The sequence below is a fragment of the Polistes canadensis genome, unplaced genomic scaffold, assembly GCF_001313835.1.
Source record: "Polistes canadensis isolate GaletaPanama2010 unplaced genomic scaffold, ASM131383v1 scaffold_21, whole genome shotgun sequence".
Taxonomy (NCBI): domain Eukaryota; kingdom Metazoa; phylum Arthropoda; class Insecta; order Hymenoptera; family Vespidae; genus Polistes; species Polistes canadensis.
In genome coordinates this window covers 560,010-574,374 of record NW_014569568.1, presented here as the reverse complement: position 1 = coordinate 574,374, position 14,365 = coordinate 560,010, and the positions used below count along the sequence as shown (strand labels likewise).

Below are 14,365 nucleotides of genomic sequence, written 5' to 3'. Positions count from 1 at the left end.
TTGCAAATTTATCGATAAAGCTTTTTTTTTTTTTATTTTATTTTTATCGAATATGAGGATAACGTAAGACCGCGTTATCGGGCAATTATTAAAAAAAAAAAAAAAAAAAAAAAAAAAAAAAAAATAAACGTCAGCATACCTGAATAAGTTTAAATCAGACGAGGAGGCATTAAAGTCACGCCGGCCGATAAGCGAATCTTTTGTTTCACTTTGATATCTTGACTCTATTATAGGAGAAAAGGTTCGACGATGAAGGTGACTCGAACACTTTTAACGCGTTTTTTAAACCGTACCAACCGGACAAGTTCAGAGTCCGCGCGTACGATATTTATTATTGGTGACACGAAATAAAAATCCCTGTGGCGATTACATAGCAGTAAAGGGAAGCACGGTTACACTATACGGGGGCATTCTACGACTGCGGACTGGCAGTAAGCTTTCCTTTGCTTATTTGCTTGCTCCTCAAGATTCAACGCCGCCTGACGGCAGTGCGTCTCGAAAATCTTATTTCGACCTCTTCCGCGCCTCCTGACGGCAATCACTTCAATAATTACTAACTTAAATATATTCCCCACATCGATTCATTTACCGTTTTCGTTCGACGCGTTTCGATCCGCCTATCGATCCGCCTATAGATCATCGGTTTCTAATATAAACACCTTTTGCAACCCTGACGCAATTAGATGTACATCATTAGGAGGGTAACATTAGGATCAACACTCCTAACCACCCCTTAGTTTTTGTCTTTTCACTCTCTATCAAAAACATTCGTTATCTTAAGTCGTTAAATATCCTACATGCTGACAAATATTTCATCGGTAAAGTAAACTGACGTGAAGCGACATGCACGCATGCGACAGATAGATTAATTCTCGTAGTACCCTTATAATAATATGATTCATTTATAAAAGTAGTATCAATATGATGGCGATATATAAAAAACAAATCTATCGATTAAAGGATACATTGGATCATTTCTTGTATGCCAAGTGTTGCCAATTCGCCGTGCGATGAGTAACAGCCAACGAATTCCTTACGAAGATCGTGAAAGACATTGTAATGACTTGGCAATTCGATATCCTTTTTGCAGGCTTCAGGATGCAAACATTGTCTCATCGGTGCCTGTCCGTCAACGATGAAACGAGGTTCGCCTCCCCCGGTCACGCAGGACATGGACGACCACCATCCTTCGAACTTGGGACAGAACAATTAAACAAAATTATCAGTCCTTTTCTAAAACGAGTAAACCTATAATAATATATCATCCTGCACAATCGAGGAATTCATTAATATTTTCTTATACCCCGTCGAGTGTACGTCCGTGTAACACTAAAGAAGGATTAATAAGGGTTAAATTAAAGTAATAACATAATGTAAATAATAAAATGTACCTGTTCTATAGCTTGTTCCAAAGGAATCCCGTGTTCTCGAAGGGTACGCTCGGTCAAGGCTGGAGCATGTGCTAATGCCAACTCGCTAATGATTGCGTTACTTCCGGCGACCGGTGAATTGTCACTACCATTTCCCGGTGTACAACCATCGTCCATTATCTTTGGACAAACTATGTATTGTTCTCTACCCAATACCTGAAACAAAATCGATTATCCATTTCAAAATTCCTTGCTTTTGTTTCCTTCCTTTTTCCTTTTGATGTGACGTAAATACAATTATGATATTCACGATATTACGATTGCAGTATCTCATATCTCGTTACATTTTTTTTTTTTTTTTTTCATATATTTTTATCCGAAGAGAAACGTATGCGTTATTGGTGCACAATTAAAATAAATGACACAGCGTTATCGTAACGAACATAATCATCGCTCAACGTGATGCTAAAACTCTTATAATCTTCCGGATGATTTTTCTCAACGGATTGATCTATTTAATATCGTTTTTATAATAATAAATGAACTCTCTCGTTCGAATTCACTTTCGACGAATGAAACGCAATGCGTTGGAGTTACTGGAATCGAAACAGTTGCATCTATCTCCTAGGAGCTTATTATATTGTAAATTTTTGTCTATTTTAATTGATTTCGAATTTACTCTCGCACTCGTCTGCATTTTCGAATCATTTTAATTCGATTTACCCGCATTTTCTTTTGTCTTCCTGCACGTGCATAAATTATACGATACCTAAATTATTCGGTACTATATTTGTCTGTGAACATTGCACCTGCGATATTATATCATGCGGGTAATCGATTTTTTGTTGTATTTAATTGAACTTTATTTAATTCTATTGGAAAATGTGTGTATGTGCACGAATTTTTGCAGATAAATAAATCAACGAAAGATATACATTAGCACGCGATAATATAGACGCGAACGTTTGTGGGAAATATACCGATTACCGAAAGTAATTAAGCTATCCATCGTTAGTTAACGCTATGACGCTAATTGCAACTCGTAAAGATCGTTTCTCCGATAATTTCAGTTTAACGAATACTCGTCCATTTTGCTATTTATTTTCTTTTTTTTCGCAACGATATTTTTCGATCCTCCTCTTCCTCTTTCTATTTCTTTTCTTTTCTTTTCTTTTCTGTTTTATCCGTTCAAAATATAATATATTCTACGCGTCTTCAATATTTTATTCAAAATAGTACAATCTTGTTATTATATAAATTAATGAGAAATTAAAAATGATCGTTAATAGCTGAACACATAGAAAGTTTATTCTATTCTCTGAACAATAAATATAACGTTAAAAATCAATTAATTTTCTTGAAGACATTATAAACTATTGTAATCTATAGTTTCTAATTTCACAATTGGAATAAAAATAATTGATTTAGAAAATCGTATAAAATAACTTTGAACTCGTCTCTTATAAATGCCGAAACTTAAATGTACGTAAAATGTCGAAACTTATCGTAGTTGGGGAAATAAAGAAAATCTAAATAGCATATATAAGTCCAATAAGATGGTTATGCACAATAGTATAATTTGGCCAGCATTATGCCAACTACCTGTTTATCCGTCTATCTATCTACTTATAATACACGTTCACGAACGTTGCAACGATGACATACCACATATTCGTTATCGTCCATATACATATGTATACTACTAGCATACATAGAAGAAACTTAATAGGCAGGTTTACTAACACGAGGTTAACGGATCAAGGTAGTTTGGTACGATCGTTTCAATCGTCGTCTTCTTCGAGTCCTTCTTAGGAGAATTTTTTCAACCGACATTAACAATCGCGACGCGTGCAATAAAACAATATATATATGTATATACAGATATATAAGCAATATTATATTATCTTACTTCTATCTGTGTGTAATCGCATTTTCATCAAAATGAAATTACATCTGATTTTAATAAATTCAATCCGAAAGAAACACATTGATATGTGTGTGTACGTGTAAATACTTCGAGTAATATACATATAAATTCACTAAATATATACCATGCTTATAATACGTATGGATAGCAAATAGCATATATGCTATAAAGCTAAAAGAAAACTGTTATAGTGTATTTTTGGTTTTTTCATGAATAAGAGGGAAGAGAGGAGGGAGGTTAATTTACTTTAAACTAGTTCAAATATTTTTCTAACAAGATAAGAAAGTTTTCTATTTCTCGCAAAAGAAACTATGTACTTAGAATTAGGTAAAAAAAAAAAAAAAAGGAAAAAAAAACTATTACTTCCATTTTCTTTCCCAACTGTACATAAAAATATCGTTATCATATTCGTAAAACGTATATTATTATATATTCGAACAACTTTTCTAGCATGTTCGTACGTAAGTAAGTACTTACTTGCTTGTGCATATAGGATACATAATGCGTAAATATATATATGCATGTTCACAAAATGCCTCGTCATTTCCTACTCGTACATAATGCTCAATATTCTCGAGTGCTAGAACTTTCGTCACCGATACGACGTTCCTTTACTGCACTCATTTTCGCGCATCGCACGATTACAAACGATAGAATATATTAAAAAAAACGGACCGCCTACTTCAACGATTACCTGCCACCTAACCCCCTTATCCTCTTCACCCCTTTCCCCTTAGCCACTCCCAAGTCTCTGCATTTCCATGTTACGACTTTTTTTTTCCTTTTTATCGTATAATAGTAACCATGAATAAAACATAATAATATCGATAATGTTCTATAACGATAAACTTATTTACAAGGAAAATTTTATTGCTCGAGAGAAGGTAAAGGACGATTTTTTTTTTCATATGAATTTTTCCTATCATATCACGTATTTAACAATAGTTCGAATGAAGAAATATGCGTGAAAGTACTATTCTTATAAATTTAATCGCCGATAATGCATTACTTTTTCTTTTGTTTTTTTTATGCATTTATAATTCGTAAGAAATATTATTGTTAGAAACGCGCATAGAATTATTTCTAAGAAATTCAATAAATCCCGTAAATAACTTGACTTGATCGAAAATATAATAGTGCAGTTTTAAGAGCAGTCTCAATAGATTCGACGAGTTGCTCGTAAATCTACACACGTTTGATCGATCCTAAGTAAATAAAGTTCTTATAAATTGCAAATTTCGTCACGCACAGCTCAATAAAAAAAAAAGAGATAGAGAAAGGCGGACGGAGGGTCAAGGTTCAGGGCTCTTACTACGTTCGGAAGCACAGCAGGCTAACATACAACAATTCGTCCATCGAACGGCTAACAATAAGAAGAAAAATAAAACGAAAAAAGGTGAGAGAGAAGGAGAGGGGAAGGGAGAGGGAGAGGGAAAGAGAGAAAGAGAGGGAAACTTTAAGATGGTGGACTATAGAATAGGGCGAATGCGTGATCAAACATGAATAATATTCACCGTATGCTTAATCGACAACTATGTTATGAAACAGAATTTAGATTTAGAAAGAGAGAGGAAGATAAGCGTAATAAAATGTGATCAGATATATTATATTATTTTTCTACTAGATAGGCCAAAAGTTCAAAGCTCATTTTAAAAATCAATTAAGCAAGTCAATTAAGCGGTAAATATTCCACGTTTTGGTGATCTTCATTGTTATATACGCGTGAAATATATCAGATAAATATCAGTTACTTTATATAATACATATCTCTATCTAATAATAACAAGTGATTTAACGTGAGATAAATTGAACAATTTCGTGGAATATTATTCAGATAAAGAAATTTATCAAAAGTATAATTTCGTACACACTATATTATATTATATATAATCATATATAAAATAATAACGTTATAGCATTACGTGTAACTGTAGATTGACACGTTTTTCCATTCAAGTTTTTCATCGTAATGTACGATATGCTCGCATACATAAGTAATGAGGGAACCTTTGTTATCGAAAAAGATGGAAATTCATAGTTTTCAGCGGAAATGAATCGGTCATTGCAATGGTTAAGAATATAGGTGAGGTCAAACGTCATTCCGTCTGTTGTTTTATAAGATTATTCCAGGAAATCGGTTCAACGAGCAAAGGAAGTAAATGAGTAAGGAGATTTCTACATCTATTTGTGTCTATATATAAATACATACATGCATATATACATGTTCCTTCTTCCAAGGTAACAACGATGCACGCGATCGTAATCTTTGGACGGTACTACGTGTAATGAGAAAAAATGAGAAAGATGGTTCTGGGGAAAGTTGCATAATGTAAAAAAAAAAAAAAAGAAATATGACAAGCCGATACGAAGCTGGCAAGAAAAGAGGACCGAGCTCGTAACGAGTTTTTACGTTCGCACGTAAAAATAAATTATAATTTGGAATGATTATTAGAAATCTCAGGATCGACGCGAAGATTCACATAATTCCCGTGGCCAACGACAGTGGCTTCGTTTCTCAAGCACGTTACGTGTATACTTATTAGTGTTATAATTGCATACATTTATAAATATAAATCTAACGAATTTTTCTAATTTCCACATCGTTAATATAGAATTGGATTTAATTGAATTTGATATAATCAAAGAGAAAACAATTTCACGTTAAATCGCTCATTTCGATTGACATGTATATACGTATCTATGTAACATATCGAAATAACTTTTCTCGCGTTGGAATCATTAATCGTACATTAATTGCGCCTCGATGGAAGGTAACAAGCTTTGGATTCACGACTGGAACGAAAAAACTCCTGGTACTATTATCCAATTATATTCATGATAAATTGAAGCCCGAGGGAAGCTGGAACCATCATATATCGATTGAAATTTTACTTTTGTCGATGTCAACATTTCTAATTAATTTCTTATCTTGATTTATACAATTAAACAAAATCGAATTCTTATTAGATTTGATATAGTTGACAACACGGATGTAAATATAATTATTTATTTTTATATATACAAATACGGGCTAAACGTTTGTAACGTATACAATTAAAAATTAATTTCTTTGCGATAGATTTGAAAGGAAAATAAATCGACGAAAGTAAAGGCACGCATTCCAAAGAAATATTTAAATAAACGATCTGATGTTATTGTTCGTTAAAAAAAAAAGAATGGTAAGAATGCAAAAAATTTGAATGCATCAATTTTGTAAAAATTTTTCGAAAAGTTATACCTCTACCTAGCCATTATTCTCTCGAGTCAAGAATAATAGGAAATAGACTTAATAGGAAGCATGCGAGAGTCGAACAGAAAGCGGAAATGACCGACCACCTGGAAGGTATGGGTATTTCATGTAAGACGATTCACAAGAACGAATAAAGAAAAAAAAAAAAAAAAAAAAAAAAGGAGAAAAAGAAAAAGGAGGCACAACACCTGTTGCGCCTCGAGAACTTTCTTTTTTCTTTCTCTCTTTTCGTCTCTTCTTCTTCCTGGAATAATCTTCAGAAGGGGATTAACAAAAGGTTACAAAAATATAATAAATCTTCGTTTTAATTTATAAGAATAAATATATATATAGATATATAAATATATATATATATGCAGGGTTTACATAGATCGGAGGCGGGCGGAAAACGGTAAAAGAAAGGGTGGTGAGAGGAGGACCGACAAAAGCGGGTGTAATCGGTACACACGAGCGACGGTGAAGCTGGAAATAATGGGACGACCTTTCGAGGGCGCGACGCTCCGCCCCCAGCGGATAATTCGAGAAACAAAGGCAGCCAACGACACGCTCGAGTGACACCGCACCCCTCTCAACCCGCCGTTGCAACTATCCGCGAATCAAAATACATTCACCGATCTTTTCCTTCTGTTTATATATTTTATTTGTTTAATAAAAATAAATAAATAAATATATAAATAATTGTTATATTGAAGAGATAATTGGGAGAGAAACAAGAGCAGTCGTGCTTCTTAATGACGATGACGATTACGATGACGATGACAAGCGTTTAATAATGCCGAAGTCGTATTAAAACTTGCAGGATTAAAGTCGAACGTTAGACCGGTTTTTTTTATTTTCTTCGTCAAAAGGTTAGCAGTAAACAAGGCGCAAAAAGCTGTTTGTAAAGTCCAAATAGTTAATGCAGCATAAAAAAAAGCTGTTTTTCCTCTTTACCTTGGTACGGGAAAAAGAAGGAGACAAGACGATTAACACGCGATACATATATTTCAATTTATTTATAATTTCATTGAATTTCCACGTTGTTTCCTCGTAATCGTGTTACGATAAGGATTTTATTTGTTAATTTCGATACGTTCGTCAATGGCCGATAAAACGATAAAGCGATAGAAAGACTCATTGTCAAAAGACGATAAGTAGGCAAAACATTTTCGAATCATATATTAAAATCGTAGCTCGCTTCTAAACTATTACGAATTCACCTGACGTGATTACGCTTTGAAGAGGAAAGGAAGTGTGTTTGAAAGAGAAAAAGATAGAGAGAGACATCGAATCGACCAATCACGGCATATTTATGCAGAGGACGACCAATGAACGCGCGAGTTACCTCGTTTCTCATACCACTTTACTTTAGCTTCGTTATTTTGCGAGCATGACGAGACATAGATAAGTAAGTACGATAAGTAAATATTTATATAAAAATGCAATAAAAGCTACAGTTTATCCGCGCTGTCGTTATTTCCTTTCGCGCATCAATCGTACGTAAAAAAAAAAGTACGTAAATACCTCTATCGTAATTCCTTCCAAGCGTTTTTTTTCTTTATTTTCGAATAAAAAAAAATTTATCATTGATAGAAGGAGGAAAAAAAGAATAGAAATAAATCACTTTTTTCTGATTACGCGAAAATCTATTTTTCCTATTTCTTAGAAACGGGGATGACTTTATTGCGAGAGACGAAATAATAGAACGAAAGAGACAAAAAATGACAATATCGAAATCGAATTAATTTGGAATAGGTGAGGTTTCTAACATTTGAAAATATTGAAGGAAGAGATCGTGTCGGTGTCTAATGATCTCACTCAGAACTCACCTTGTTCTGGAGTACATCGAGAAGTACGTAAACCAGTAACGTGATTTGGCCCTCGTCGGAGCCAAGCGAGTTGTTCTGAAGGCCGGCGGTCGCCACGTACAGGGCGACCAGGTGAGTCGGCCCTCTCGTAGCAACGCTCTGCATACTGTCCTCCTCGCGGCACCGTCGACCGCCCATATATCCCTTCGATATTATCTCTCTTCTTTATTTCTTTTTATTCTTCTTTCAATTTTTATGAACGAACAATAATAACAACACAACACAATAACAATCGGTGAAACACAGTAATAGAAGCTTAACACTCGCAGAAACACGTTCTCCTTCCTATCTATTTATCTATTTATCTATCTGTCTTTTTCTCTCCTCCCCTCGTTCCCACGATGAACGAAGATGCAAAAAATAGAGAGAGAGAGAGAGAGAGAGAGAAAGAGAAAAAGAAAAAAGAAAGATAAATAGAAAGAAAGAGAGACGTTTGACGACGACGACGACGACGAACCGGGTTTCCTCTCCTCGATCCTTTCACAGGTACTCGATATCCAACAGCAACCACGACATGTCCATTCTCTTCTTGCCTCCTTCAGCTTTCCAATTGAAAATTACGATATAACTCGGGAAAATATATACTAATGAAAAACAATCGAAAGAAAGAAAAACGAGGAAGACAAATACGAGTGGTCAATTCGTAATAGCGCGTGCACCCTTCACAACTTGTGTCAACACACACTTTTCAGTACTTATCAAGGTAACAAAATTTCTCCTCCTTCGGCTCTTCCTATACGGGAAATATACGTGTGCGTGTATTTTTAATTCCCTCTCTCTTTTTTTATTTAACGAAAGAGAGTAAGCGAACGAGCGGCAACATGATGGCGAGCGGCAATTCGATGACGGCGGCGACGACGGCGACGGTGGCAGCGACGACGACGACGACGACGACGACAACGAAGACCGAAAGAGAGAGAGAGAGAGAGAGAAGAAAAAGAAAAAGAGAGAAAGAGAGAGAGAGAGAGGAATAAATTCGAGTAGGAAAGGTTTTTGGTGAAACACTACTGGCCAACCCCGAACGTCGTCGCAGTAACGCGCACGTCGTCGTTGGCTCACCTGGCGACTGCGCGCCCGAGCGCTACTCTATTGCCAAGACCACATCGTTCCTCTTCCTCCCCACTCTAACCTACCTATCTCATTCTGCTACCTTCTACCCCACTCTTTTCCCTCCTTACGAATGTATGCGTGAGACGGATATTACAGGAAGGTAGGGGGGGGGAGCAATCGAAACCGCGGAAATTTAACGCATCGAAATAAGTTTTACTCATTCTTCATTTTCATCATTTTCTCTCTTTCTCTTTCTCTTATTTGTTTTCTATCTAACGAGCGTTCACATTTCGATTGAAGTCAAGTTAACGTTACTTTGAAGTCGATGCGTTGAAATTTGAAAATTTGAAGGGAAAGGCAAGTCGAAGCAGCAATGACTAAGCTGCCAGGTGTTTAGACGTTCCAACTCGATTCTCGGCAAGGCTAACGATCCGTTAGGATATTATCGTAGCGTACAATTTCTAATCTTCCCCCGTTGTTCTTCTCTTTCCTTCCTTATTTCTTGTCTATTATCTTTTTTTCCTTTCTTTCTTTCTTTCGTTTATTTTTGAAAGAACAAATGCCGCAGGGACACTCGGAAGACTACAGATTTTCCACGCTCTAAGTAAAAGGGAAAGAATTCGTCTTCCAAGACAAAATGGCGATTGAGAACGTGGCGGCGTTCTCGGCGGCGTTCTCGACGGATAGAGGAAGCTCCCCAATGTCGCAGGTACGTATCTTCCATGGCTTCTACCCCTCTCCATTAACCGACCATTCCTTCTTCTTCATCTTCATTGCTTCTAACATCCGGTTTGCTCCCTGTCTCTCTCTCTCTCTCTCACTCACTCTCTTTTTATTTCTTCCTCTTTCAGAATGCGATAGCCAAAATTACAACGACGGCTCTGTTTTGTTTTTTTAATACTTATTGTTAGATACTGTAAATATTACTTGTACAAATTTTTAATCGTCGTAGGATGAACAAAATTACGTCTCACAAATTCGTAATAAAAACAAATTTTGTCGATACGAAATTGTAAAGGATTGAAACAACACCATCGTAAATTTTTGTAAAATAGCGGTTCTATCCGGTTCTTCTTCATTTTATTTTCTAATCGTTTGTTTTGTATGATACTTTTTCTTTTCTATTTTCTTTTTCTTTTTTAATCCTTTTTCATAAATAGCTGCGCGCCAATTTTATCAACAGGTTCTACCTACGCATACTCGTTCACGCTTGCACGCGTGTATGCGTGTAAAAATACTTTTCAGAAATGTGTGTATGTATTATACACATAGATGAAAGGCACAGTGAAAGCAGCTGCACGTTGTTCAATATTCTCGTGAGCGCGCAATGCCGACCTTGCTCGCTGATCTTCTCTCCTTATATTTCCCTTCGTATTTCTCAAAAAATCCTATTTTGAACAACATTTTCTGATCGACGCCGAACACATCAATGATAATAGTAATAATAATAAAAAAAGGAAAGAGGTACCTACGGGCTCGGGGTGCAAAAAATCAATTCCACCCAGTTACGTAATATATTTATACACGCTTAATTAAAAGTACACACATTACGAGTACATATATACGAGTATTTTGGAATCTAAAAGAAAATTCCAATTCTCGTAAATATGTCTAGATAGATGTATATGATAAAAAAAGGAAGAAAGAAATAGGAAAAGCTAGCGAGCAACAGGTTGGTATGACGCCTTTCAAGAGTGTATAGGGAAAGGGCAGAGTAGAATTGAAAAAGCGAACGATTGAATGAGCTCGAGTCGAGCTAAAGAGGCAAAGAGAAGGAGGAGATAAATGAATATTTTATATACCTATGGTTACATACAATATATGCATATAGGTGTATATTCAAAGAGAGAGAGAAAGAGAAAGAGAGAGGGAACTGGTGTAAAACGTCTTTGGAAGTTAAGTACTTGGCGCTTGGCAAGTAAAGCAAGCCGGTGGTATCGTTACGCCTATGACGACGGCACCCGATTGGTCATTCACCTGTTGCTCCCCAACTACGATTGGTCGAGCACGGAAAGGTTGCGTGTAACGACCGTTTAGAAGTAGACAAGTGCATCCTCGAGTGGTCCATAAAACCAACGCGATGGCAAAAGCAATGAGAAAACTACGAATTTCAAAAATATCTTTCCTCTCGATCGTGTGCTCAAACTTTCCCTCTTTCTCATCTTCTTTTATTTCCAATTCCAAATGTCTTTCAGATTGTCTTTCTTTTTCTTTCTTTTTCTTTTTTTCTTTTTTATTTTATGCATATCTTTCTTGTATTTATTCATTTTCTTCGTAATACGTGATTCGCTAATTTCGATAAAACCGCAGAATAAGCGGAGAAGCTAATCGTACGAGCTAAGATCAAAGTCTAATTTCCGAGTGCAAAGTCTTATGACGGTGTCATCGAGAAGCCGGTTTTCTCTACTATACCCGGACTCTGGACTGCCTCGCCCAAGTACATTGCTTCTTGTATATCGGTACTTAAATCAAAACATTCAAGTACCTATATATGAATACTTCATCACGTTTCATCATTTTGTTCATCGGGAAAAGAATATTTTTTCGGACCCTTTCCAACCAACCGTTTTGATACGCTCTCGTATTTGAAATTATAATCAAATGTTAATAATATTATAATAATCCCCGTCGTAATTATGTATTCAGATAATTCACGCGAATCATGAATATTAAAAAAAAAAAAAAAACAAACATAGCCGGTAGTTTTTAATCCTTCCAAAGTACATTACTGTGTATATACTCGTGCACTTCGTGCATTTCGTACATCTCGTGCATCGAGATCATGTAAGACGAGATATCCGCCAATGAAACAAAGATCTCTCAACGTGAACGATTTAGCATTGACAATTAACTAACGAAGGCGCGCACGGTGAAGGCTAGGTAGATGGATCAAGGATATCGACGGTGAGACTCTGGGAGAAAGGGACGGTCTTACGTCATTGAAATTGCGTAATTTTTCAACTATTTCGTTGGCAATACTTGCCCAAGAATCGAGCTATCCGTTCAAAGTCATCAAATTTGATCAATGAAATTAAGGCAAGGGGTGAGCGAAGAAACCATACAAAATTAGAAAAAATAGAACATGTAGTACGTGAATAGAAAACTGGAATGAAAAAGATCTAAATACAAAATATTGCCTCGGCCGTCAATAAATCATATCAGAATGTGTTTATTAGTTAATATTCTAATTAAAGCTAATATTTGTTAAACGTTTCTTTCTCAAATCGTTTTGAACAATGGGAAGAGACAAAGATATAAACTTTAATTTGATTACCGGCGATTAATTAATATAACGGCAAAGTGGAACGACTAGAATCATCGCGTTCAAAGGATGAGCCTTCTCTAAGAACTACGAAACTATACTCTTGAGTGAATCCGCTTCGGATGCCATGGAAGTATATAAGGAGAACGGATTCACCAACATTGCACCGAAACTTTCTCTTCGTAGATATATTTATGTATCTTTCGTGTTCTACCTTCTGTATATAGCGCTTTCGAATCATTATTACTAATTATAAGTTTATATACTCTCTATCCTTTTTCATTCCTTTTCTATTAAAAAGACAATTGAAAACATTATCGATTACCGTGGAATTAACTAAATTGACATTGAATGGATGTCTAGAAAAAGGGCTTACCTATGTTTCATGTTAATTTCATCAAATATATTTCCAATTAATTTCTCGCTGTATCAATCTTCAAAAATAATTCATTGTTTTTACGTTTTCCTATAAATATTTATAAAGCGTAACATAGACACTCGTATTCCAAACACCCATTCAATTAAGCCGTTTTATGTGATTACTACATATAGATATATTAAAGATTACAAAGAGAGATATTAAACACCCTCGCTAATACGTTATAACCGCAATTTCATGAGTAGGTGTCTACGAGTTTTTCCTTCGCATATATGTATACCAGAGATTGAGAAACGTCAAATAGTTATTAGAAGAAGAGACATAGACGAAAGGGCGTGCTCTCGATTCATATCTTTACAAAGTAGGGATAGAGTCGAAATCAAGTTTTATAAAGAGTGGTATGTACGATGAGTAGTTTTCCTGAGGAAGCGAGCGTGATAGGAAGAGAGGAGAAGAGAAGAGAAGAGAAGAAAAGAGAGAGAGAGAGAGAGAGAGAGATAAAAAAAGAACAGTGAACGTAGAAGGGAGAAGGGAGGTAGAAGGATGGAGAGAGAGAGAAAGGGAGTGTGTGGTCGGTGACCCGTTCGGAACGTTGACTCCATGTAGTCAGTCCCCTCTTTATATTTTCTTCCATCCCGCTTGCACCACCTTACTGTACCTTCGATTACGAGCATACGACCGCGAGATACCTTACCTTACTTTGCTTCGTCTCATCCGTTCCATCCGCGATAGTTAATGATCGTGTCCTACCTTTGCTATTTCTTCTTCTTCCTCTTCTTCCTCTTCATCAAATCCATTTCCCTCTCTTTCATTTTCTAATCGAGCCGCTCCTCCCTCCTTAACGTGACGAAAAATTATGACTGTTCTCTCTCTCTCTCTCTCACACTCTCTCACTCTCTCACTCTTCTCTTGCAAATCTTTTCCAGTCGCAGCCGCCATATTGTAAATCCTAGCAGGAAAAGATGAAAATGAAGTTATAGAAAGCATAATTGCTTGGATGTCTAGAAGAGCGTATGTTACATTATATTAGAAAACGGGCGTATATTATGTCAATTGTTTCTTTCATATATATTGCTAAAGCAAATAATAAATTATCCGTCTTCTTCTACTAAGTTTTTATGTAGCGAATGTTATTCTCCTAAAAGATACAAAAATACAAATTCAAGTTGAATACAAATTGAAATTGACTTTCTTATCGTTTCTGAGCGCGCGCGTAAAACTTGAAATCGTGCATGGAATTTATTCAGAAACAAACAAGAAAAAGAGAGAAAAAAGTAATA

The 14,365-nt window shown here is 35.8% G+C and overlaps 1 protein-coding gene across 2 annotated transcripts in view; it reads right to left on the bottom strand.

Moving 5' to 3' along the window:
• Nucleotides 1-9,466, bottom strand: part of LOC106794005 (RNA-binding protein fusilli) — a 23,068-nt gene extending 13,602 nt beyond the window's left edge. For both annotated transcript variants that reach the window (XM_014761369.1, XM_014761370.1), the window contains exons 1-3: nucleotides 8,356-9,466; nucleotides 1,392-1,586; nucleotides 966-1,194 (exon numbers count right to left, since the gene is read on the bottom strand). In XM_014761369.1, coding sequence (XP_014616855.1) covers nucleotides 966-1,194; nucleotides 1,392-1,586; nucleotides 8,356-8,532 — 601 coding nt within the window. In that variant the 5' untranslated portion in view covers nucleotides 8,533-9,466. The remainder of the gene's footprint in view (nucleotides 1-965; nucleotides 1,195-1,391; nucleotides 1,587-8,355) is intronic.
• Between the last annotated feature and the right edge of the window lie 4,899 nt (nucleotides 9,467-14,365).